This window comes from Natator depressus, chromosome 5 (assembly GCF_965152275.1).
Source record: "Natator depressus isolate rNatDep1 chromosome 5, rNatDep2.hap1, whole genome shotgun sequence".
NCBI classification, from domain to species: Eukaryota; Metazoa; Chordata; order Testudines; family Cheloniidae; genus Natator; species Natator depressus.
This window is the reverse complement of record NC_134238.1, coordinates 89,517,473-89,544,278: the sequence shown is the minus strand read 5'-3', so window position 1 is coordinate 89,544,278 and position 26,806 is coordinate 89,517,473. Positions and strand designations below refer to the sequence as shown.

Sequence of the window (26,806 nt, the reverse complement as noted above, 5' to 3'; positions counted from 1 at the left end):
CCTCTTTAGTCTTGCCTTAATTCACTGTTAGGGAATGGCGAGTAAAGCTTGCCCTAAAACAGTGTCAGTAATTACAACAGAGAAATTATATATATTTGGTTGTGCCACAACGAGCTATCAAGGGCATGATCCCTGCCCCAAAGAGCTTTGTAATTTCTCATGTGAATGGGCTGATCAGTTTGTGTTAAGGATTTGCTGTACTTCAAAGCTAACCTAGAACCAGTGAAAGAAACCCAGCTTTCTGATCTGGCATGGCTGTGCCAACTGGAATGAGTTTTGTGAACTGTCCCCTGTGCATCAGGTGGGATTCACCACCCATGAGAAAGTCAACAAAAGGCACCTGGGATTGGTGGAACTACTTCATGTGGATGGTAAATTAAGGGTGAAAATCTGAAATCATTCCTCTTATTTCCTTTTTGTGTTCCCCAGAGTAAAGTTAGCTCTCTCACCTTAAATTAAATAATAATAATAATAATAATAATAATAATTATAATAAAAACACGTGTGTCATGTCCCATCTCCCTGTGGAAGGGGATATTAGGCTTTAGAAAGAGGGAAGCAAAATGATGTTACTGCAGTGGCCTTTCACCTCTAGAGACCTAAGTATAAATCCTGTCTTTGATGTTCTCCTGCTGCCATACATTTGGAATAACTGGCAGCCTTTGCCCAGGAAAGGCCCCTGTGCTGGAACAGCAGGGGCATAGCAGATTAGGATGGGATGTAATGTTATTAGTTCCAGTTCCTTACTTTCATGAGCAATATATTCAACCACCTCTCCTCCTCACCCTGAAAGAAAGAAAAAACAGGGAAGGAAAAAAACACTGAGACAAATTCATTCCTACCACACATGAATTTAGCCCATCACCTTTAAATAAGCCACTATTACATTTTCAGATTCCCTAATGCCAACTCCACAGTCACTCAAGTTTATAAGTGACCTCTTATTTCATGAGCCCGTATTTTTGTGTGCTCAATGCAGGGCACATGGACCAGATGCAGTACTGATGGCAGAAGGCAACCTTCTAGCTGAGCTGACCCAGTCCCAGATGTTGCATATTGCCCAGCAGATTGCATCCGGCATGGTTTACTTGGCATCACAACACTTTGTGCATCGTGATCTTGCCACCCGGAACTGCCTGGTTGGTGAGAACTTGCTGGTGAAGATTGGAGATTTTGGAATGTCCAGAGACGTGTACAGTACCGATTACTATAGGGTAAGTGAACTGTCACTTTCAGAAGTAACTGAGGTCTTGTTCAGTCATCTTATCACATTGCTCATACTGATGCCACTTTTAAACTGGATTATCCGCACATCCTGGACCCTTAAAGAATTAGATATGGACGGTGAATCTGAGTTTTAAAGTTTGGTAAATTTGGAAGCTCCTGGCAAGAGTTGATGGAGAGTCCTTTTGTTTATGTATGCCTGCTTTAGTTTTCTTATTAAAAAGGTTTAAAAAATCCTTCAGAGGTCAGAAATTTGGCAAGTTTACTAGTCTGCAAAAAAGAAAGGGTATCTTTAAAGGGATGGTAGTTGGTCAAATTTGGCCCAACACTTAGGTATTATAAAAATGTGTTCTTACAAATGTCTAAGACTGGTGGATTGCTTGAATGGATATAACCTGTAGGCAACAGCACTGCACCTATGAAAATTATTTCAGTCAGAAAGAGACAAAGATTAAGGCAGAACCCTTTACTGGTGATATGCTCAGCATCCAAAAAGAAATGCCTCATAGCTGACGACAAGCATTTCCTGTCTTAAACTAATTGTGTTTGCTTTGTTTCACTCTGATGGTGGTTGCACTTCAGTGGCGGGCAAAGCAATCCTGGTGTATATGTCCATACGCTGTCCAATACGATTTTCATTGACATACATGGGAGTCAGAATTTATCTCAAGAGTTTAATTTTTCAAATTTGCAAAGGACTTTGAAAGCCTTATGGATAAAATGTACTGTATACTTTAATGATCAGTATTGGTGTTATGTGATAAATATTTCTGTCATCTCCACCTTAATTTAGCTGCTGATTCCATAAGAGGACAGAGCTGATTCTGCACAGTTGTTTGTGAGAGGCCTGAGAAGAGACTGTTTTTACATATGAGTGGGGCGGGCAGGGCAGGGCAGGCTACACACAGGAAATACTGTGTAGTATTTATATTTACTGAGTTGTTTTAATTAACAGCTGAGAACCACAAATTTTTTTGTTTTTGTTGTTTATTTCTTCCTTTTTTCAGTGGGTGAAACCTAGCATTTAGTAAACATATAACCAGATTTCTGTCACATTTTGTCTTTGGGAATCTGCTATTTCAAGCTATTTGATCATTGTAATATAAGAATGACATCATTTCAAAACTTGAAAAAACATGTACTGTAGTGGTTGCTGGCTATACAGCAGAGCCCTGTTTATCAGATCCAATTGGGACCGGGGCCAGATCAGATGATCAAAAATTCAGATAATCCGGAAAATGGGAAAGTGCGAGGCTGCAGTGCCGTCTAGCGGCCACAGGAAAGATCGCCTGCTTCTGGACGTGTATGCACTGGATGTTCAGTTATTATGGAGAGCCGGATAATGGAAAGTTGGATAAACAGGGTTCTACTGTATTTTTTTTATATCAAAGAGGATTACAGCAGGGGATTGAGAATCAGGATTTGTGGAGGTTCTTATTTACATCTAAAATATCAACACTACTTACTGTGACTCAGGCAAATCACCACTCTGTGCTTCGGATCACCCCATCTGTAAAATTGGTACAAGTGAACTTATTTACCTCACAGAACCATTGTGAATCTTTATAAGGTATGTTTGTAAAGCATGTCGACAACCTTAACTAGAAGGTGTACTATATTTTCAATGCCATTTTTCATTATAAACACCTTTGTTTTACACTTCCTCTTGAACAAAAATTGATGATTCCAAGCTGCAGAAGGGCAGATGGGAAAGGGTTGGAAACATGGCTCTAATGCCATCAACCTCAAATGGGGCAAATCCAGACTTGGCACAAGTAGGTGGAACTTTATTGACTTTGATAGAGTTTTGCACACTTACACTATGTCTGAATTTGACCCACAGTGCATGTTCTTTTGCCATATCTGTACTCAGGCAAAACTGCCACTGAAGTAAATGGGAGTTTACACAAAGGGCAAGATCCCACCCTGGATGGCCCCAGGCCTGCAGAGAGCACAGGCCACATAGCAATTGGAGTTATCAGGAGGAATTCTGGATGAGTCAGGAGGAAAAGTGAAAGTAAAAGAGTGAGTTGTGCAATAATAAATGTGGGTATGGAATGAATGAGGAGGGAAAGCAAGTCTGTGGAGAGGGATGAGTGACTGAAAGGGCAGACAAAATGTTGATGGCAGCAGAACAAATGGGGGATAGGGTAGGGAGAGATTCTGCCTATGGGCCAGATCCTCAGCTGGTATAAAGCAGCATGGCCCTGTTGATGTCGATGAGCTATGCCAATTTACATCAGCTTAGGGTGGGACACACAGATGTTGCCCTTGAGCTTGGGCAGTCATTTCTTCTGCACACTGAGAAGAAGCTCCGTTGCTCCACACCCAGCAGTCTGTGGGCAAATGCAGAAGAGGAACATGCCTCTCACCTCACCTTTCAGACTGTGGTAGCACGTGTGGCACTGCTAGTAAGGATCAGGGACTACGTTCCCCAATAAGATTCTGGCCAGCCCTGCCCAGAGACATGTGGGGCTAGTCATAATGGGGTCCTGAAAGGATCAGGTCAGTAGTGATTTGCCAGAGGGCTGCCCAGAGAATTACGGCAGTGGCGGGGATGGATAGTGACGCTGCCATAGATGATGTTGGGGTGCCTCTGACATCTGTTTATAGTCAGGTAAGTCTTTTTAACAGTTAAAGTTTAATTAGAAGTAGGGAGATGATTCTTCCCCTTCGCTTGACAGTTATATCAACAGCTAACTGGAGGGATTTATACTGCTCCAAAATGCACTGCAAGGAATGATTTGGCGCTTGCCAAAATCCACACAAGTGGGTATTACTCTGAGACAACCCCCCCATTGGTCAATCAACTGAGATTCTAGATTTGATCAGAGAGGATTGTTTTATGTTTGTTTAGTTAAATGAAGATGGTCCTCAGCCCTTGCACACTGTCAGATTGCTAATGGCCTTCTGCACTGTGTCAGTGCAGTCATACAGAGATACTGCAGGGATGACTGTGGAGAGAAATAACGGTTAGCTATTGGCTAGTGTGTGTGCAGTGTGGCATTGGCTGCACAGGCCTTTATTTATTTATTTATTTCGGGGTCTGTCAGGAATCTTGGTGGAGTGGGGGGGAGCAAGATAATTTAATTTGCTAGTACAAACGCTAACGTGTAATGAAACTGCAATAGTTTTCTAAAGCCAGACCAAATGAGCCTGAGGACACAATGAAATTGCAATGGCTTTTCCTCCCCAGTGCCGTCACCCACCCAAGTCAAAATAGGACGACTAACAAGCAGTTAGTTTGTCACCTGCTTTAAAGAGCTCTGCTGACACTCTGCAGAATTACATTCCATTTATAGCAGCACGTCCTTGCATTGATTTGAAAGAGTCTGTATTTCACAATGGTTGGGGGCTTTTATTTATTTTGCTGGTGTCTATTTTTTGTTGCTCACGCTCTCATCCCTTAAGACTTGGGGTTTCCTGTTTTTCTTTCTGACATCCATTTGACTCATCCGCACTACTCTGTGACATGCTGTAGTAACATTGGATCATGGTTACAATCACTTTTCTGCATATTCATTCCTGTACTCAGAGATATATTTCAAACTATTTTATGCATCCACTTCAAGTTTGCAGGTACCTGCTCTGTACTTACATTTAATATACTTTTTTGTTTTATTTATTATAAACAAGAAAATAAGCAAGGAAGGTCAGCTTCTCACAGTTTCAGGAATAAGCTAACATGGATTTGTTTTAAATATAATGCCATTCCAAGCTAATCAGAGATTTGCAGGATTGATACAGTGACTCTGGTGAAATCCTTACTGCATTGAGATCCATTGAGCATAGGTGTTATGTCATTGACTTCGCTGGGATCAGAATTTCACCCTCTGTCTTTATATGTACTTGTACAGCACAGTACACAGACAGGCCTTGTTCCTCATTTGGGCATCTATCAATAAAATATTAAAGACTAGATTGTGATTAGCCCTTATGCAACCATACAAGGCATAGGGAATGAAGTAAGAACTTCTCTTCCCCACCTGCACAGCCCACTAAAGAGCAAGTCAGAACTGCAGACCCATGTTCAAAAGAGCACAGGAGCTGTTACTGAATTGTTCATGCTTTCTCAGGAGCACCTGCCCAAAAAAGGGTGGAAGGATCAGAAATTATTCAAAGCCATAGCAGCTAATCTGGCTGGCCATGTAGTGGAGCATATACAACACTCTAAGGGTATGTCTACACAGCAAAGAACAACTCGCGGCTGGCCTGTGCCAGCCATCTCAGGGTTTCAGGACCCAGGGCTGTTTCATTGCTGTGTAGACTTCCAGTCTCAAGCTGGAGCCTGAGCTCCAGGACCCTCCCATCCCTGCAGGTCCTATAGCTTGGGCTCTGGCCCAAGCCCGGAAATCTACAGAGCAATAAAACAGCCTCTCAGCCTGAGCCCCACAAGCCCAATCTGGCCACAGGTTTTTCCTTGCTGTGTAGTCAAACTTGAAAAGGGATGTCACAAATTCCTCCCTCCCTTGAGCCCTGAGGAGCTTCAAAGGCTCCATGCTAACAGTATAATCTAGTGTTTAATACAACAAGAACAACAACAATAATATTTAATAATAATAAATCTGTCAGGTGACATGGTTTCTCTGGCTTGACTTTGAGTGAGTCACATAAAAGTGATCTGCAAAGGCCAAAAAACAGGGCTTGGGCCATTTTTGTTTGTTTTGATGTTTAAAGAGGGCCAGGAAGACTTTTGTAAAAAAAAAAAAAAAAAAAAATCTGTTTTTTTCCCCTTGTTTGATATTTTTCATTTGACATTCAGGTCTTGTCTAGCCTAGTTGTGACTGGAGAACTAGTGAAACGATATCACGACTCAAAAAGCTGAGCAAGTGGAAATGGGAGCAATTTTTAAATAAAACTATAGAATTATTTGGGGTTTTGCTTTGTCTATTTGTTTTGTGTTAACTCCTGTTTAACTCCTATGGTAAATGAACACATTGGACAAAGGACACCTTTGTTAAAGATTAAATACTGCCTATCCCTTCAGTTAATGTGCAAGAACTCAGTACCCATATGAGACCTCAAGAAAGTTCTCCCACAATGATAAAGATGACCAGACTTGACATTCCTGATATTTCTGTGGTAAAAATCAAACAGATTTTAAAAACCCAACAACTCTCTACATCATAAAAAAAACAACAAAAAATAAAATCCCATTCAAAAAATCCTTTGCAGGTCATCTTAATCCTTGAAAGTCCTATAATTCTTAGCAAATACTATAAGAATGGGCCAGATTCTGATCTCAGATATATAAGTCTAAATCCAACGCAACACCCTTGAAGTCAGTGGAGTTAAGCTGGTTTTAAACTGGTGAAACGGAGACCAGAATCTGGCCCAGTTATGTATAGTTATTCCTTAGAATATGAGCCTGACTCCTAGCATTGTACAGCGTTCAGTTCCTGGCAACTGCCCATTATATGCTTTCTGGTGACTCAACGTGCAAACTATTTGTAAAAGATAATGCTAGTAAAATAATCACCCAAGGGTGATCTCACTAAGCCTATTTCCAGGACAAAGTGCATGTTTGTAAAGAGAATTAATGTATGACAGCAAGATGCTAAAAAAAAGACAAAGTTGGGGTTTATATCTATTTGAGCTGTAACTAGCCAGGCTAGCACCAGAGCACAAATGTTTACAGCCAGGGACAAGTGTCTCTCTATTTGAAAATGGCAGTAGTGGCAGACACCTCTCTACTGTCAGTACACAGCTGTTTACCCATGGGGGTGAGTTTGGCGGAGGCTGCACAGAGGAAAAGCAAGAAAGAGCTGTGAGTCAAGCAGCTTGCCAAGGCATCTTCGTAGGTGTGTGTATTGAGTTGTCACAGTTTGAAGGCTTTTTATTAGCTGCTATTTCAGCATCTAATGCTCAAATGAAATTATCTCCTTCCCTATAAGGTCTTTTCAGCTTTGCTCCTCTGTCATAGACCAACGTACACATTGCATTGCGCAAAGAGCTAGAGTGTGACAGAGGGCTCCGATAGCCCTGGAGTATGCACACCAGTGTGCAGATGGTTTCACATAACTGATGATAATCCTATATACTGTAAATAATGGGCCAGCTAAATTAGTGTAAATCTGGAGTATCTCCCTGAAAGTCAATATAGTTACTTTGGTTTTACACTTGTATAACCAAGACCAGAATTTGCACTAGAAGATTTTAGATGATTAATGTGAGCTTTCAGGAGGACACCACTATGACTGTTATTAGGAGTTTATATACAACAGAGTAGAGTCATATCCTGGTGGCCAGGTTTAGAGCTGGCACACTTGGGCACAGATCCCTTGCCATTCATGGAGCTGCACTGACTTGTGCCAGGGCTGAATTGGTTTTGGATCTCTGTTCATTCACAGATGTGGTAATGTCTCAAATACTGGTTTACATGTCAGCTTTGCATAGGTTGAACAGGTTCATAGACTTGGTTTTTATTTCTGTTTCCATCTGTTCTCCATTGACACAGACCATACACAGTATATCCTAGGAGGAGAGCCCAAGACTGTTTTGCAGAGAGCTTCTCTCTTTTTGCCTCGTAATCCTGACTGAACACAGTTGGCTAGAGGAAGGAGTGTCACATGTCCAGAGCCTTTAATGTGCTATATCTAACAATGGCAGGCCATTATAGTACAGAGATATTATGGATGCTAAAGTAAGAGAACACAATAATAAACTCATCTCTGTCTGGGCTTGTGTTGATCATCTGAGTTTGACCTATTGTATTTTGAAAGATCTGGGTTTTGGATTTCATGATGTTGGTGACTTGTCATTTCAGGAGCTTAAGAACTCTATCACACAATTCCTTTGATTTAAAAAGGAAAAGAAACCATAGACAGACATCTGTGAGGCTGATACGATACACAACTGATTTTGAATGAGTAATTATGATATATATGCAGTATTTTAGAAGACACATCACATTTTCAAAACCATAAAATGGCACATGCAAAATGCGCACGCTGACCCACTGCAAATGTAATAGGGAGTGTTGTGTCTGAGTGCTACCTGCCTGCACAGTTATTCATTTGTGTGCACAAAGTGGTTTTTGTGCACAGACAAACATGCATTTTGTGGGCACAATTTAGGCAGGTAGAGCCAAATCCATCCTTGGTGTAATTCCATTGTCTTCACTGGACAATTCCATTGTCTTCACTTCACTTCAGGGATGCATTTGGCCCCTGGTTTAGAAAAAATAGATCATCAAATGAAAGTTTTTTAAAAATCATGATGAACAAATTTGTTTTGCTTAATTCTTAGACCACTAGCTCATTATGAACTTGAAAATTTGAATCAAACTCTAACTTTACTGGCTTATATTCTGCTTAAGGACTCTTAAAAAAAAAAGTTGAGGGACGGCAGAGAGAAAAATAGGGTGAAATATAGGGCTGAGTAATAAACATAAAATTCTAAAGTAATTGTGGCAAATACAGTGGGCCTGATTCTGCTTCCAGGTATTTGATTTTCCACTGGAGTTGGGTGCCTAACTGCCCTCTGTGTCTTTGAAAATCTCCCTGTACACTAGGTTTACACTAGAGATGGTTGTCCATGAGGCACCACAGTGGCTCAGCTATGCAGAGACAGCAGTCTAGGGTAGCCAGGAAAGGGGGGAGGCATGACACACCCAAACTACAATTCCTATGAGGCACTGTGGGCAAGTACAGAGACTAATGTTTATATAATGTTTGGAAATGTAAAAGAATTTTGTTTTGATCAAAAATGTCAAAACATTGTGACATTCCCAAACTGAAAAATTTTGGAACTTTTTTCTTCCACTATAAGTTTTGATATTTCTACTTTTTGTTCCAATTTTGTTTGAAAACAAATGTCAAAATCAGAATTTCCCAAGGGACATAGATTCCGGTTTTGATCAGTTCTGTTTTGCACCAGTGTAATACCATAGCTTTCAATGAAGCTACAGCCAATTGACACAAATAAGAGAAGAATCAGACCCAGTATGTATACTGTGTGTAGGACATCCACCTGTGTCAACTTATCTTTTGGGGGATTCTTAGCACAGATGTCCATTTACTTAGAGTATCTTTTTAAAAAACGCATTTACAAAATTAAATCATCCTTAAAAAAACAAAAGCACACACATGGGTCTAAATTGGAGCAAAGCAATGATTCACAACCTGAAATTAGTTCTGTGAACCCTAGAGCTGGAGAAGCTTGGAAAATCCTCATCAGAAAGTCTGCCTGCTGCCAGTAAATAGGAGCCAGATCCTGGGAGGTCCTCAGCACCTCCTTGGGGGTGCTGGAAGGCCTTCACTCTTATTTAAGTCCTCAGCATCTGACAGGACTATGCCTTGGATCAGAAATCTTCTCACCACAAACCAAAACTTGCTGCACATTAGTTTATAGGAGAGGGAGTTGTTTTCATATTCTGCTTATTGAAGACAATGGAAGTTTTGCACTGATTTCAGTAGGGCCAGGATTTCACCCAGGGTCTTTCAAAGCAAATTTTCAATCAATATTTACTTCTCATTCTCTGGAGGATGTGGACATAGATTGCTATGAGGAGTGACTCCTATGGTACCTATTCCTGGACAGAGTACAGACAGAGAAAACTTAGATCTACATGCACACCACTTATAGCATTTTGTAATTGTGGGGATGGGCAAGGTATAAATAGATATCAAAAGAAAGACACTGTACAGGAATGTATGTACTTACTCCCATAAGCATTCATTTGGGCTAGCAATCTGGAAAATGACAGAATTTAGGGGGTTAACAGTCAGAGTTGTTCACTTTGTGTGTTGTACAGCATGGAAAAAAATCTGGGAACAGCGTGGTAATAAAATCCGTTCCTGAGGGATCAAACCTCTCTGAGCCTTTCCACCACAGTCAGGAACTGGAATGAGCTCATCACTACTGCAGAACACTGATGCACCTTGTGGGAAATTGGCATTGCCTTCCAAGTGAAGTGGACACTGCAAAGAAAGGCCATCCAGAGAGATCAGGAGGAAAGGGAGGTTTCTTTTGAGAGGTGGTCACTGAGCAGCTCTCAACAGAATCTTCATTAGCCTCCAACAGGGGGGCTTTTTTATGCAAATAGCCTCTCTCCTTGAAATAGGGAAAGCGGTTGCTAGGCAGTTTTCCTAAACAAACATTTTTTCCTGGTCCAAGGACAATGGGGACATTTCTGCTAACAGAAGTGAAGAAGTGTGGAAAAGGAACAGTGATGATTAAACTGAAATATAATATGTAAAGGGGATGGCTGGAGGTGGTGAAGGGACTGTGTCAGCTAGTAACACAGCAGAAGCCTGCAATTCTGACTCTGTAGATTAATACATGAGTATAAAAAAGCTATTAACAGAGGAAGTAGAGGGTGTGTTGTATAAAACTAGGCTTATTCTCTTCACTGTAACAATTTTTGACTCACTGGAAGAGCAGGGACCCTGTAACAAACCCCTGCTTCTTATCTGGTGGGACTATACTTGGCAGAATAAGTCACAGGTACCCAAATTGCATGTAAATAGGGCCTACTACCCAAGTATACTTTAAAAAAAGAAAAGGAGTACTTGTGGCACCTTTGTTTTACTTGAACTCTTCCTGTTCGACCAGTTGCCCAGGGGCCTTAAGAAGGCCCTGTCCTGCTGTTTTTCTTTACCAGGTGACAACTTTTAGGAGAGCAACTGTTGCCCCCTTGTTCTTGAACATTTAGTGGTCCTTACATATCAGACTGCCAGTCAATCAGTGAAAACACTGCTATCCAGGTCTCAGTATTCCAAAAGACTTGTAATATGGATCAGCCCACCTCAGCCCTTCAATTTTGCTTATTTTTAATACTCTGCATACAATATTTTAGAAGAGATGTAGGTGTCAACAGGGTTCTGAGATTGTTTCTTCTTTTTCAGTAGCCAAAAGAAAATGTGAAAAAGTATCAATGACCCTTATGCTCCTCCCTTCCCTCCCGTGGACTGGAGAAGAGCAAATCCACAGAAAAAAGTCACAGTGAGCTCCTGTGGAGTGGGGCTTGCTTTCTTTCTTTCTTATAAGGTCATATTGCAGAGAAACACTCTAAAGAAGAATATCTAGTTACCTAGTTCAGTGTCCTCAGTTTTACCCTCAGAAATTACTACCTGTTTGTCCCTTAGTGGCATCCTACACAAAACTGCTTCTCTTCAGGTTCATGAGTAGTTTATATTCCAAAGGAACCTATATGAAATTTGATTTACAACCAGGCTATGCCCCTATGTTTAAGTTCAACTAACATTGAGCCCAATTCTGAACCACTGAAGTCAATTGCAGTTTTGCCATTGACTTCAGTGGGAGCAGGCCAACTGAAATGTTAACACAGAGGTACCAGCCCTGAGAGATCATGCAAGTGAAGCATCTTAAAATATTTCCTTACTAAATAATGCAACTTTGTGCTGCTCTCTGATTAGACATAAATATTATCTTTCCAGTTATCAAACTATTCCCCCAAATATGTTTGTGTGGGTCAAAAGTTTAACATGCCGAGTAGATTAACTTTCGCTTTATGTTTATGGAGGCATAACTCTGCTAGTGCTGCCTTCGCTGAGGGATCTGGTTAGCTTTTAAGTTGTATTTTAACTCTTGATGTGACCCAGAAGGATTCCTTTTTAACCTACTGTGATATTTTTAACCTGTTTGTGAAAGTAGTAAGGAAAAACAGATTTGAATATGGTTTTGCTCCTGGAACTGTTTTCAAACCTGTGTTCTCATATGTATTACCGGGCCAAGAACCACGTGAAAATGAATTGCATCTGAGCTAGAAAGATGGCAAATTGTATGAAGTCAGAAATGTGTTTGAGACTAATCTCCTTTCAGAGAGTTATGGCTGTACCATCGTTCCAGAATTGTGTCATGAGCACACTAAGGCCCCATGTCAATTCTACAGTGGGAAACTGAACAATGGCTGACAAGAGTTTTCAGCAATATGTATCCTGTTAGTGGTAAAATTGTATAACTGATAGTGTGGATAGGACCAAACCATCTTCAGCCCCATTATAGAAAACGTTCTTCTTGACAGCTGTGTGCTGCCAATTTTTTTAACAAGGGGTTCCTACATTATTGTCATCCACAAGCACTCAAAAGTCATGAGTCAGGCACCCCCAAAATCATTGGATTGGCTTAAAAATCATGAGATTTTAAAATGAATATATTTTGGAATCCCCAGCCCCCCTTCTCTTTCTTGAGCCATAACTATGAGGGCTAGAAATGCCTTTAAAAAAAAAAAGAAAAAAAAAAGCAAGTTAAGAGTCTCCCTGAGGGTACATCTACACTGCAAAGAAAGACCCATGACAGTGAGTGTCAGGGCCCCAGGCTACAGACTCAGGCTTGTGGGGCTCATGCTATGATGCTAAAAATAATGTAGATGTTTCAATCGGGCTGGAGCTCAGGGAGCTCTGAACCCATGTGAACAGAGTGAATCTTAGAGCCCAGGCTCCAGCCCTAGAGGGAACGTCTACCCTGCTATTTTTAGCACTGTAGCGTGAGCTCCGTGAGCCCAAGACAGTTGAACCAGGCTCTGAGACTTGCTGCTGCCAGGTGGTTGTTGTTGGTTTTGTTTGTTTGTTTGTTTTGCAGTGTAGCTGGGGTTGCCAACCCTCAAGGATTGTCCTGGAGTCTCCAGGAATGTAAGATTGATCTTAATTAAAGATTATGTCAGATGATGGAACATCCAGGAATACGTCCAACCAAAATCGGCAACCTTAGTGTAGTCCTACTCATAATCACACAACTCTAGGAATAGGGGCTTTAGGAAATACAAATATTGTGAGACTCATGATTATATAGTGAGTGCTGGTAACCGGCTCCAATGAACTTTTTGTGAATCTCTTTAACAACACCGTTTATATCCAAGAAACAAACTACATATTATTTTTAGATAGTAAAGAGACTTTTGAAGATAAGTGGACCTTGGAGCTGAAACAGTTTAAAATGCAAAATATTTACTATGATCTCGCTTTACGTATTGAAAATGAATATGATGTGTAGCCTTACAATTCCTGCTAACAGGCAAAAAGAGTCATGTATATTCTCATAGGGTAATCCTGGCCAGTGTTGAAGTCATGGCAAAACTCCCACTGACTTCAATGGGCCAGAATTTCACCCAGAAACCCTGTGAATCACAAAATTTTGTTTTTGATGGTATTAGTTCTGTCTACAACTGTGAGTTTAATAGATACATTTAAGGGGGGAAAAATCTCCTTCAGCCTGTGGTAAAATCTCCATGCTCCAGGACCCACGCACTTGCAGAGGGAGGGGGAAGAGGCCCTGGGGAGCATATTCATGTGTTTTCCCATTTTAAACACAAACACTTTCCCACAACCAACTAGGAAGGGAGACAGTCCCTCAACAGTCCCATAAGGCCAAAAAAAAAAAAAACCCAGCTTTGCTGGAAATGGTTAGATTTTCTTTCTGAAAACTATACTTTGTATACTAATGGATAGCACAGTTTTCAGCTAATATATTATTTGAAATGAGTACATCTTCCCCCAGGGAATGTTTTGAAAATACCTTCCATTTGGCCCATAAAGAAAAAATAAAATTTCCCCTTAGAATTATTTTTATAAGCTGCAGGGATAACTCATTGCTAGAAGGCTTGATTTAACAGGATCCAGAGAAAGGGGACTCCATCAGAGCAAGGAAATCACCCCAGCTTTCCTTTCATTTTGGTGGTTGAACTTTATGCAGAAAAAAAATAATTAACTAAAGATATTTGGAAAATCTCCAATAATGAATCAATCAGGTTGAAGTTTGCAATTGTTTCACAGACAGTTTACAAACAGAAAAAGAAACAACATACATCAAATAAATACATATTATTTGCCCGTATCTCTGTACTATCAACCTTTCTTAGGATTCTGCTTAACTGCACAAAGTAAAATGCAATGTTATCTTAAGAATAAATCTCCTTTGCAAAATGGTTTAACAGATGCCTGACGTGATTTTTGGTGCATACATTATTTTGTAAAGGGCAGATGATGTGCTGAGTTATCTTCCAGAGTTTGTTCTATTTAAAGTTCTTTTGCAGTGGTTTATATGATGAGATTTAGTCCAGTGTAACCGGTTGATGATCTCTCTTTAGAAGATTTTTTCTGCTCGTGAGTTAGATGAGAGGCAGGGTCCTGAATTCTTGGCATTATATCATATGCATGCACTGTTTGTGTTTTGGATTTTTCAAGCAACATTTTAAATCATCTTTAGCACAAGAAGACATAAAGAAAAAGAGAGATCAGAACAGATATAAATATTTCATTTCACAGTATGGCAGAATAGCTTGTCTTATCTGCTACCTTTTAAAGCACCAGTAAAAAAGTTAGATTTCTGGGAGTCTTTTTATTTTGAGTTTTTAGGCCAGGTGAATTTCCCATATCCACTTTGACTTCCTCACATATTCTAGAGCCAAACTCTTTTGCCACAGAGGACTTTATTGGAGAAGAGAATCTAGCGCTGAGAGAGTCTTTGGGAGAAGTATATTTGTGTTATAGGAAAGCCAGTGCACAGAGAATGAAATGGAAGGCCAGCATGAGGCCTAAACACAATTTATGTCTACAAAATAAGGCTTGGATGGATTTTATTGCCTGGGCCTTACATTGTCCCTCTGCAGAGGGGTAAATTTCACCCAAAATGACTGGCAGGAGACCAATGGAACAACTCCTACTATTTGCATACACTCACATGTGCATACAGACAAAACTATGGTCTATTAATCATGTTTGGAAAAACTGAGTTTTGAAAAACAAGTGTTTGTGTGGTAGTTTTGAGCTGGACTAAATAGTGAGTTTGGATCTGAGTGTCTTTGCCTATTCCTCCATCCCATGCATTATTAAACCTACTGCTTTCTGTCTTTCTTGTCTTTATTATGTAGGACAAAGAAATAGGAAGGGGAAAGTGAGGTTGTATAACAGATACAACTATATTAAGTTCAATAAAAAACTTTAGTGCAACTTTAAGATTGCACTGTTAAAATCACAAAAAGATCGGAAATGCACAGCAGTGTTTACTCAGTTATACTGCAGATCCTGAGATATAGTCTATGATATGAACCGTAATATATCAATGTACACATTTAATCAGAAAAAAGGAATACAAATGCTATATGCAACGCATCTGAGTTACATTTCTTTTGGAATTTTAATTAATAGCTTTTTCTGAAGTTTTGTGATTTTAACGAGTCAGTCTTAATCTTGCATTATTTTACATTTAATTTCATAGGAGTTTTTTAAATAAAAAGCAGTACAAATAAAAAGGAAGAGGAAAAAATCTGGATCATTTTGGCTTACAGAATTTATTAACTCCTTGTTCAGCATCTATTCGGCTTCTGTTGATTAATAGCTTCACATTATATTTTCAGCTCATTTAGCATCCAGATATTTGGGTACAAATGCCAAACTTGTTCTACCTATCAAATCTTCTGAGTATTTTTTTCCCTGATGTGTCAGATTATTTTGCACACTCTGACTGGTATCTGGAAGTGCATTTTTAAAAGGCTGACTGCATTGTTTTAAAACTCAAAAAAGATTTGATTCAGGTGTGGATCATATTTGGGTGCAGTTTCAAGAATGGGTAAAGTATTTTATCTGAATCTATTTGCTCCATCTTTAGTTCTAAAAAGGAAATTTGAATGAGACATTTTAAAATTTGGGGAAGACCACTTAAATAAAGACAGATCATGAGATAAATTCCCTATTTATCAGTCTGTCCACTACTCTGAACAGCTAGACAAATTCTCATGGAGAATAATAATTTCTTAGCTTTCACCAGAGCAGCTGGTGCCCTGGTATTCAAATCCAGCGCTGACCCTTGTTTGACTCTCAACTCTGACTTCTGCTCCAAATACTAGACCTTGCTTCTTATGTCTTGGACCTGATACTCTGAGAGAGTTGGGATCTAGTTTTGGATTCCAATTGTGTAGCTGGAAGCCATCTATAATATTGTTATGGTTCTTCCTGATTAGGGTCAGACACAGCAAACATTGTTTAGTCCTTATCTTTTTCCACTCTCCCTGATATATCATAAATATTGTAAATTCAATATAAAATGTCAAAGGATGAAAAGACGTAGGAAAGCTCTTCTTATGCTCTGTCTGTATCTCACTTCTGATTTCTTCACCTTATCATTTCTTTCAAGCAGCGGGAAGAATTAAACTTTATTTTTTCCGTCCATTCCCTCCGTGAAAGGTGTGCATGGCTTCCACCCAAGACAGGGTCGGCACAATTCCCGCTATCTCAGCTAGGGAGAGTTCTCTTTCCACTCACCTCACAGAGATGCTGCCACAGCTCTTGAAATATCATGTGGTAGGAATGTAGGAATTACCATACTGGGTCAGACCAGTGATCCAGCTAGTCTAGTAATGCACAGCATAATGCACTGTTCAGTGTGTTACATGTCTCCTTCTGGGTTTGGTCTACAGAGGCTGTGAGTCTGTTGCAGCCGTAGCTACAGAGTTTGTCTCTCTAGCTCAATTTCTGATGATTCATACTTTTAGCTCTGGAGATCCCCGGTCAAATCCCCTGTGTATTGGCCAAGATGGTCACCATCACACTAGCGTGGAGGAGGCAGGGGCTTCCGGGACTGGGGATTGCAGGGAGGCTCCCTGGGCTGAGGGTCCTGGGATGGGGTCGGTATAAGGGTGTATGGACCCTGGTGGGGGTGGTCAGGCTGGTGGCGGGGAGAATGCCTCAGATGGGAAGAGGAGGGTCAGGCTGTTGTGTGTGTGTAGGTGTCCCATGTGAAAAATTTTAGGGGATGTTCCTGGCACCAATCCTTCTCCTGGATAAAACACCAGCAGAGGATGTAACAGATATTAAACTGAGACTGCTTTTGATCTTATTCAAAAGGTTGATGTTTTCGTCTCAGTTCACCTCTCCCTACCACAACCAGAAAAGCTATCCTGTATGAAGTCATGATGCAGGCATTTATCTTGAAGTCAGCCTCATAATTTTATCATTTTTCTTAGTTCTCAGACTCGGAACAGTTTGAATTCCAACTCAGATCAGGTGCTTGATTTCCTGCATTTCTCTGGGTATATGTTTTAGGACCAGTCTTCACTGCAAGCTTAACAGGGGAACTTTGGGAAACTTGAGAACCAAGCTTCATAAACCTCGAGGTGGTAGTGGTATTTTTGTGCCAGGATTGAAATCCCAGTGAGCAGGTCTCTGCAGCTGTAATTTTAATTACATAGAGATACTCCCCTGCCTTTTGCGGAGCAACTACTCAAAGTTAAAAGGAATCTGGAGACTGCTGGGTATAGGCAGGCTAAATTATAGTTATTACCAGACAGCTATTTAAAGATCAAAGATGACTAGCCTCCGAATAGCAAATCTCCCACCTCCCATGAAACACAAACAAAACAAAATGTTTGCTTGTTATTCCAAAGTTTCCTAGCATTCAGCTAATAATTTGTAAGATCCAATGCTTCACTCCACTGCTCTTTCTTCTATTTAAAAAAATCTGTCTTTGCTACTTCCAGAGTATATTAAACCCATGAAATTAAAAGGCAGAATTGACTTACTCGTTCTATTGCTCTGCTTCACAACTTTTACTTCCAGTGACCTATTTGGTTAATATGCTAGGCTTCAGTTTGAAATAAACCTTCCCTGCCCATTTAGCATGTGTGAAACATGTATATGTGCATGTATGTGTTTGTGTGTGAGAGTGTATTCACATGCATGTGTCATCAGTATTATGAGTGAGTTGGTTGACACGCCTATATTTAGGTTGCCTAAAACTTTTCATTATAAAAGATTCTTGCAACCTTATTTTGAGAAGTTGTAACATCTTCATGGTTTGTATCAGGCCTTTGAAATTAAGTAGGAAGAAACCCTGGGGGCTAGAGAAGTGCATTTTCTTTGTCTAATGACATTCCATTCAGGTTTAGCTGTGTTATAAACTGTTGAAAATTGCCACTTCCCTTCGGTGGCTTGTATTATCAGCAAAGTTTTGGCCACATGACAGAATAATAACTGAACATGAACACCTAATTTGAGGCTGGGCCCACAATTCTGCTAAAGCAGCAGCAGCAGACACTACCTGGAGCAGCTCAGCTCCTGCCTGAGCACCTGGGGAGGATGGAGCAGGGAGGAACAGACACTGGCTATGCTCAAATCCTCCAACCCTCCAACCCAGTGTCAACACATGATCATGAAGCCCATCACTCCTTCTGGGGACACCACAGGGGGCAGGAGCTCCTTCCATCTCCTGAATGGGAGGTGAGATAGCCAAGCTGGACTCCTCCCTCAACCACCACCCAGACCCAGTTTTGGCTCCAGAGGCCTCCCCCACAGAATAACAGCCTTCTCTTGCTAGAAGCTAATGTATTTCGTTCAGTAGCTCAAGTAGTAGAAGCTTCCAGAATCAAATGATGAGGATGATGTGTGATCAGACAGGTTACGTTTGGACAAAATAAGGTATACAGTAAGTAAGGCACAGGGCCATATGTTGAATGATGAGAATAACAAGAAATATTGAAGATATTCTCAATTCCTGTGCACTGTCCATCCTGTGCACTAAATGAAGTTGGAGTCCTTTTGAAAATATAGTATGTGATTATGTAATTAGAGACTGTATCATAATCACATGCACAATGGGGCTGAGTTAGGGTTGAACAGGCAACCTAAATTCTGGCATTTCCTAACTTTCAGTGCTCGATTTTGCAACTGAAATGATGCTCTTTTAGTGTATTTACTGTGTACGTAATTATATTGCATTAGGGTATTATATTCATAATGTAATATATATAATGGTAGTATATTGCATTATGTGTTATATTCATAATGTAATATATATACTGTATTATATATAATTCTAATTACTTATGCATGCACATCTTGTACAGATATACTATATCTGAATATTATACATATAATATATGTACCATTTATGTGGACATAATAGTCATGTGATCGTGTGATAAATTGCACTAGCATGTGATAAATATATGTATCATATGTCTATTCATTTATCCCTTGCCTTCCACTATACCACCTGCCCACTAATCCATCTCCCTGGACCTGTTCTAAACTTCCTATCCCCCTGAGCAGCTTCTAGCTGCCCCATTTTATTTTAATTCTGTGTGCCAGAGCAACATTTTCTCCTTCTTCCCCAAAATGTGGAATTTTCTACTATATGTCCCCACTATGAGGCACGTGATGGATAAGATTCTATTCTGGACCAGCTGGTGCTGAGCACTTCTGAAAACCAGGCCACTTATTCACGTGCTTGATGGACTTTAGATACCTTGCTCCTAATACATATCCAGGTGACCTCTAGTTGACTGTTTGAAGGTCATTGCTATGTGTAGCCAAGTGTGTGCTTTCAGTATTCATGCATTAACAGTGTCTGTCAAACAAGATATTTATTCAAGAGGCCAGAAAGGCCTTTCTTTTTTAAGTGAGCCTTCTCACATTTTCACTCAGACACATGCTTACGGTCAAATTATGAGGGCCCTCATAAATGCACTAGAGGTGGGAAAGTGACATCTGTAATTTAGCAGCAGGTGTTGGAGAACACAGGTAAGGCCCCCTAATTAGTAGTGTCATTAACATTAGCATACCGAGATGGGCCATATATGTATTGGTTGGACACATTCCCCCTGGAGATCAGCAAAGTTGCACTGGCATCACACTTAAAAGATTTAGCTGTAGCCACTTCCTATGCATACTCTCTCCCTACCCCAAAAGTGCCAGTGGGTACATTACACTTTTCATAGGCACAGTCCCACTGCCTCTGATGAAGCACAATTTTGTCCAGAGCTCTCCTCAGTGTAACATTGTATCACACAAATCCAGTATCAATATTACCCTCCATTCTCTTTATAATCAGAAAAAGAAAAGGAGTACTTGTGGCACCTTAGAGACTAACCAATTTATCTGAGCATGAGCTTTCATGAGCTACAGCTCACTTCATCAGATGAAGTGAGCTGTAGCTCACAAAAGCTCATGCTCAAATAAATTGGTTAGTCTCCAAGGTGCCACAAGTACTCCTTTTCTTTTTGCGAATACAGACTAACACGGCTGTTACTCTGAAACCTGTCTTTATAATCAGAAATGACTTCAAAACACATTCAGTTGTAACCTACTATTCTTGACTCCGAAATGTGGGATTATTAAGAGAGTGTTGCTGAGGTTGTTTTTTTGTGTTTTCCAGTTTCAAGGGCATGCCACACTCACTCATCTGAGGAATCAATACGATTTCTTAGATAAGAAAAAGCTGCAGGATTGGTTTCATAGCATCTTGAAAAAAAATAGCCATGTGATGGTCCATGATTTGAAATATCTGACATTGCAAATATTTGAAGACCACCCTATATACAAGTTACAGATCAAAATCAGCATAGTTACATTTTATGGGCTGGATGAAAATGTGGTTTTTAAAAAAAGATAATTAGACTATGAAAATATTTCCCCTTCTTTGTTCATATATCATAAATCCTTAAAAGCTAGTTAAATCACTGTTTAGTATATGAAAGGTGCTACAGTTATCAACAGAGAAGAGGGAACATAAAAATAAAGTCACTTTATTTCTGCCCCCTAGAAATTAATAATTCAAACATGTATAATGCTATTGAATAGGAAATTGTTTTATGGCCTAAACTTTGGGGACAGCATGTGCTCCTGCCTGCCATCAAACTTAATTTCTTATTTGATAACATGATTCTCATTTGATTTGTTCTGTTTTCTGCTGTGCATGGATTCTGTAGATTTTGTAAAATAGTTACCTGGAACTAGGTTAAGTTATATTTCTGTAAGTGACTCTAAATCCCTCCCTTTGTATTTCCTGTAATCTTCACAGTATTATCAATAGCTGTGACAAACCTGGAGTATTGCAGTCTTCTGAGGGGCCAATCTTGTTACTTTTCAATCCAGTGGGAATTTTTCCAGTGTCCTCAATGGGTGCAAAATCAGGTTCAAAGGGGCATATGGAAGAGCACCCAGAAAGCGAAAATCCAAGTAAAAGGCTAATTTTGCTGGTACCAGGTAAATAGGGGAATCACAGTGGGAATGGGATTGCACTCTCTATATCTGTCATAACAAAGAACCTCCTTCCTGCTAATTGTAATATTGTTGTATTCAGCCTGGTGCGGTAGAGTAAGAACCCTCTCTTCTCTGTGCTCTTTGCTTCCTCAGAATGCCGAGCAGGGCCTATTGTTGTGTATCCTTTGGTACGTCAGCTTCAAATCTAAATACCACTTAACTCCACGAGGTATTCTGACTTGGATCTTAAATGAGTTCCCAGCATTAAGCTGGTTTGTTTGAGTTGTCAGTAATGCCAGACACAGAAAAAAGAGCTAAAACATTTGTTAAGCCCTTTGCATGAGAGGGGTTGCCTGGGACATAATCAGCTCTGGTTTGCCTTTAGAAAAGTGCTGAACTGGTCTCAGTTCTTAAGAACATTCCCCTAGAAGAACATTTTTTCTTGTTTTGTTTTGTGAGCAAAACAGGTTTATCAACATTATGTTCCATGAAGGCTCAATGCAATAATGAGTCATGTTGTGTGGAATTCTGACGTAAAAGGTTACATCCAAAGAGATGGCACATTGCTTTCATGACAGCTAACAAATAAAGAGGAAGCACGGGAAAGTTTCCTGTGAAAGCAGAGCCTTTGGAAATTATTCAGGAAGAGGTGAAAGCACCCTACCCCCTCCTCTCCCCACCCCCCGAATATGTTTAGGAATCCCAAGGAGACAGAAATGAGCACACTCTAGGGTTCCTGTTGCCCCAGACCTTGGCTGTTGAAGAAAGTCCTTTGAACATGAGTTTAAAAAAAAGTGCTTTAACCCCCTTCTCCCTGCAAGATGATGGCTCAGTTTGCGTCTTAGAACAATAGAAATCCGTTTGTTTATGGGAGTCTAGCCACCGCCAGTCCTTTAAGCATGATACTAACGGTCTGCAGTATATTTTCAAAAACTGGCAGTCACCCTCTGAAATGTAGTGTCTGTAAAAATACGAGGCTACGAGCTCCAAATTATAAATAGGGGGAGAAGAGCTTAACTCAGCTGTTTAAAGACAACAATATATGTGACACTGAAAGAATCTGACAGTTTTCCATTTATTGTACTCTGGATATGTGTGAATGTTTCTGTATGCTATAGTCATGGGGTGTGTGATGTCCTAGAAATAAATACATATCAGCTACCCCCCCCCACACACATACACCAGTACTACTGCCACAGCCACTACTTCCCACTCCGCCCCCTTTCTTTGTGCCCTTCCTCTAACCATCTACTTTTAAGATTCACCAGTGGAATTTGCTCAAAATGTTGATATGGCAGGTTTTGCGCATTTGGAGACTCAGTTTCCATGGTAGCAAACCTCATCAGCTAGGGGCAGGCATTTCAGGAGGGGATGGGGGAGAGAGAGAGAGAGAAGTCATTAAAGTGTGTCAATTAGTATGCAGTGCCATCGCTGCCTTTGTAGTATGCTCTCACAAAAGCAGGCAGTGTTTTGTGGTGTCCCAGCAGCACAGAGCTGGAATGAATGAGAAGATGGATTCTCTAGCTTTTAACTAGATCCAAGCAAAGCTGAATGGCAGTTAGCCATAATACCAACATTAGCATGCACAATAACAGAGGGTAGGAGCTGGACAGGCGCACCGGACATGCTCCTTCTATCCTACGTATTTACTGTGTCTCCCCCCGCACCCCCCCATCTGAAAATAGACCACAAAAATAGTTCAATCTGTTAGAAAAAAGGAGACATTTCTTTGGTTTTCCAGTAGGCAGGAACAGGGCAAAAATATGAAGAAAACCCAATGATATTGTTATATTTGACAATATCATACACAATGCAGCAAAATTTACCTGGGTAACTGGTAAAGCAATAAACTCAGATTAAGAAATTGTATTTTCTTGGCAACCAACCAGGTAATTGAGAGCAGCAGACCATGGCTTTCAGATGAGATGCAAAACTGAGATCATGGCCACTTGTAATCATTAAAGATCCCATGGCCCTTTTTCATGAGAGCAGAAGTGTAAGATCGAGTGTCTTGGCCAGATTCCAGTCTGATAAATTATGTTATTCTAACCTGAATTCCCCTCCCATTTTCCACTGGACACTTATTGGCCTATGTGGTTGGCAGGTTTTCTTTGCGCTGTTAAGCAGCTGCAGCATTTCGCCCTAAAGTGGTTACATTTCAGTTATGGATGAAGTGATACCTATGTGTAGTTTACATAGAAGTATAAATTTTGTAAGCCCTTTGATGTATTTCTGGAAGAAAGGTGCTGTATAAGTGTAAGTAATTTTATAGATTAATTACAAGAATTAATTCTGTTGTAATAAATATCTACTAAAATATTGAATCTATAAAAATAGTGCCTTCTACCCATGTTAGATGGCTCAGTTGGTACCACTCAAGATTCGTGTTCTTGGGTTGCTTTATAGATTGATCAAGTTCCAATAACTCCCTCCTCCCCGTTATTTTCATTGTTAGAGTAATCTGCCCCAAGGACATTTGAGATGGAAAAGTCTTGTTAATTAATAATTATTGTTTATTTGTAGTTGTTATGTCATATAATCCATCCGATTGTTAATGCGGGATTATTCCCCACAGTATTCTTTCAGTCCTTTATTAAATATCCAGCTGTTTTAAGACATGGATTATTGATCCCACTGAATGGAAGGATTTTTTTTTCCCTTGAGTCTCTATAAGGCAAATCCTTTCTTAAGCCAAAGCTTGAGGAGCTTGTCTGCGTGCTGATGGGTTCAGCAGGGAAAGACATCTTTCCCACCAGGCTGCAGAGATGCTTAATAGCATTAACTCCTGTGGCCCATGTGCTCCTCCTTCTCAGGGATTATAGCTTGTGGAGTTGTGTAGTGGCTGATCCACTAGCCCCATTCCAGCTCCTCCCCAAGCCACACTGCCAAACTACCTGTGTTACAACACTCTGGGAGTCCCCCCCAGAGCTGTGCTCCTTAGTATACAGGGATGTGCACCCCATGTGAGATCTCTCCAAATTATGACCCAGCCTCCCGTGCAGCAGAATCATACCGCTTCCACTGAGACCTCCACAACTGCAGAAGTGGCCAGGTGTCCGATTTTCTTGCTGTCGCTTTAAAAATGTGGTTTGTTGTAGAAACGATCAAAAAATTTCTCTTGAAAAATGTGGTTTCATCTGAATTGTTCTGACCATTTTTTTATTTTTTGGAACTACATTTTTTTTTCAAATGGATGTTTCAAATCAAAACCACATTTTTGATTTCAAGGTGGCCATTCAAAAAAAATTTCTTTTTTCAAAATGTTGATTCAAAACAAAAAATACCTTTTTAATGTCCAGTTACTTCATTTTGATTGAAAATCTTGAAATTTTCCAGTCTAGCATTTCAATTCCAAACTTTTCAAAATGTTTCATTTTGTGAAAAAAAATTAATATTTTGACTTTTTGTTCCAGTTCAGAATGGAAAGTAATTTCAAAATGTCAAAATTTCTCATGACAGGAAAATTTTGTGTTATGAACAGCTCTTGTTTGTTGAATAGATTAGTCCAAGAGTAGTTTGTTTAAATCTGTTTTGGCATGAGGAGGATATTTACTTTACAGTCCTAGGGTAGTTAGCTCCCATTAGTACCCTTGATGCATCTTTTTTGTCCTGTCATTACAATCTAGTTTGAGACGTCTCAAAGTACAAATAGTGTGCATGTTAAATAGAAAGTCATTATGAAGCTTCTGTTAATGCATTCACATATTAAATACTCCCCACCCTTCCACCCTGCATTTGTACAGTGTATTATTAGCTGTTTTTCCTTACACTTCTACATGAAACAAATAGATCTAGATGCAGTAGCAGGCTCGATTTCCTGCAGACTGCTTTATGTACCCGGAATGTCCTTCAAACAATATTGAAATTAGAATCCTCTGTCACCATTGCTTCATAATGCTGTGGAAAGGTTCTCGTTCTGTCATCTGAGTCCTGGCTCCCACTTGCAGTCTGCAGTTCTGTCACTTATTTAAAATGGTTCCCCCTCTATGTGCACTCATAACTGTTGTTATGATTATTTATTTAATTATTTAATTATTACTGTAACACATTCATTGTTATTCGGCTGCATGCCAGGAACAATAACTTTTATTGAGTGAGTGAGATTCATCACTGTGCAGAAGACTAGCACAAGGTATATGGCGCTCTTAAATCTCCCTATGCCTTAATTTAAGAGGTTATGTGGAATTTAAGTGCTGTGGCCTTGTGCTGGCTCTCTGCACAGAGATGGATCTCCACTTTGGTGCGTAGCCTGGGTCAATTTTCATAGAATTTAGGATTAAGACAGAAATAACATAATTTGTATTAAAGGTTAAGTCTGTTATTTGTAAATTTTAAATAATGATGTTTCAACACACAGTACATAGGTAATAATGATGATAAGGGACTGTAAGTGCTGTGTTAGTAAATGTGAGGCCCATGCTATTTGGAGAGGACTAAAAGCTGCTTAAAAGCGGTGGCTCTGCTGCACAGGGTCGGACACAAACACAGCAGCTATTCCACACAGGCGCACTGCAGATACACACAGGCTATGTCCATTACTTCCTCCCACGTCAGCAGCAGCAGCAACATATCCCCCGGGATTTACATTCGTAGTGGACATTGAGAGTCACTCGCCGGAGCTCTGTGAGAGTTTCACACAGGCTAACTTTCTCAGGAATCCCATTGGAGATGGCTGAAATGTACAAATCCCTGCAGGGCCTTCTGACAGGGACTCACAATCATCAAAATCCTCCAAAGAGTCAAGGAAAATTGGCCTTGCAATACATTGTCTCCTGCAGTTAAGTGTCCTTGGGGGACCTGCAGGACTGTGGTCAGCATGCCATTTTTCACTTGTGTCCTATAGGAGCTCTTGTAAAGAAGAGACTCGATTCCGCTTTGTCTCCTCTCCAGAATAAATAAATAATCCTTGGCGCTGTTCCTGAACAAGAACACTGCACTGTATTTTTGTATGTCTGTCAGTGGGAGCATGTGAGGTGGGGTGAATATTTGTGCACAGCCTGAGGACTTGTCTACACAGGAAATTACTGCGTGGCAAGCCAAAGCATGAATCTACAGTGCACCAGCTTGCCATGCTGTAGTATCCCAGCGCACTGGAAGTCCCAGAGTGCATCTTGGCTTACTACTACTTGAAAGTCCTCACCTTCGTCCCTTATCCACAAGAGGACAGAATACAATAGAGGAGAGGGTTACGTTGGATCTAATGCTCAGCAATGTGTAGCTCAGTGGATCTCAGCCTGTGTGCGTTGGCACCCCCCTGTGTGGTAGATAGAAGAATGGACGGATGGCCATCCCACTGTGTCCTCATGTGCCAGGGCATAGCACAGAGATGCTTTTTCTTTTTTCTGCCCATTTGCTTTCTCTCCTCTCCCTTTCTCTCCATTCTTTTTCCTCTCTCATCTTGTTTTTTTCTCTTTTATTGATTTCTGTTTTTATTTATTTTTAACCCTTTTTCTTGTTTGTTGCTCCCTGCTCATTCCCCAAGGTCAGATTGTAGAATCATTACTTACTCTTGTATATGTTTACTCACAAAAGTAATCAGTTCTGCAGAGTTCAGTGAGATTCTTCCAATAAGTAAGTGCTCACCAGTAGGAGTAAGAAATCCACAATCTTGTCTTCATTTACCACTAACGGCAACCACTGGTGGC

General features: G+C 40.3%; 1 protein-coding gene across 2 annotated transcripts in view; it reads left to right on the top strand.

The window, feature by feature from the left end:
* NTRK2 (neurotrophic receptor tyrosine kinase 2) overlaps positions 1–26,806 on the top strand; it is a 265,538-nt gene that overhangs the window by 208,035 nt on the left and 30,697 nt on the right. For both annotated transcript variants that reach the window (XM_074953176.1, XM_074953175.1), the window contains exon 15: positions 980–1,214. In XM_074953176.1, coding sequence (XP_074809277.1) covers positions 980–1,214 — 235 coding nt within the window. The remainder of the gene's footprint in view (positions 1–979; positions 1,215–26,806) is intronic.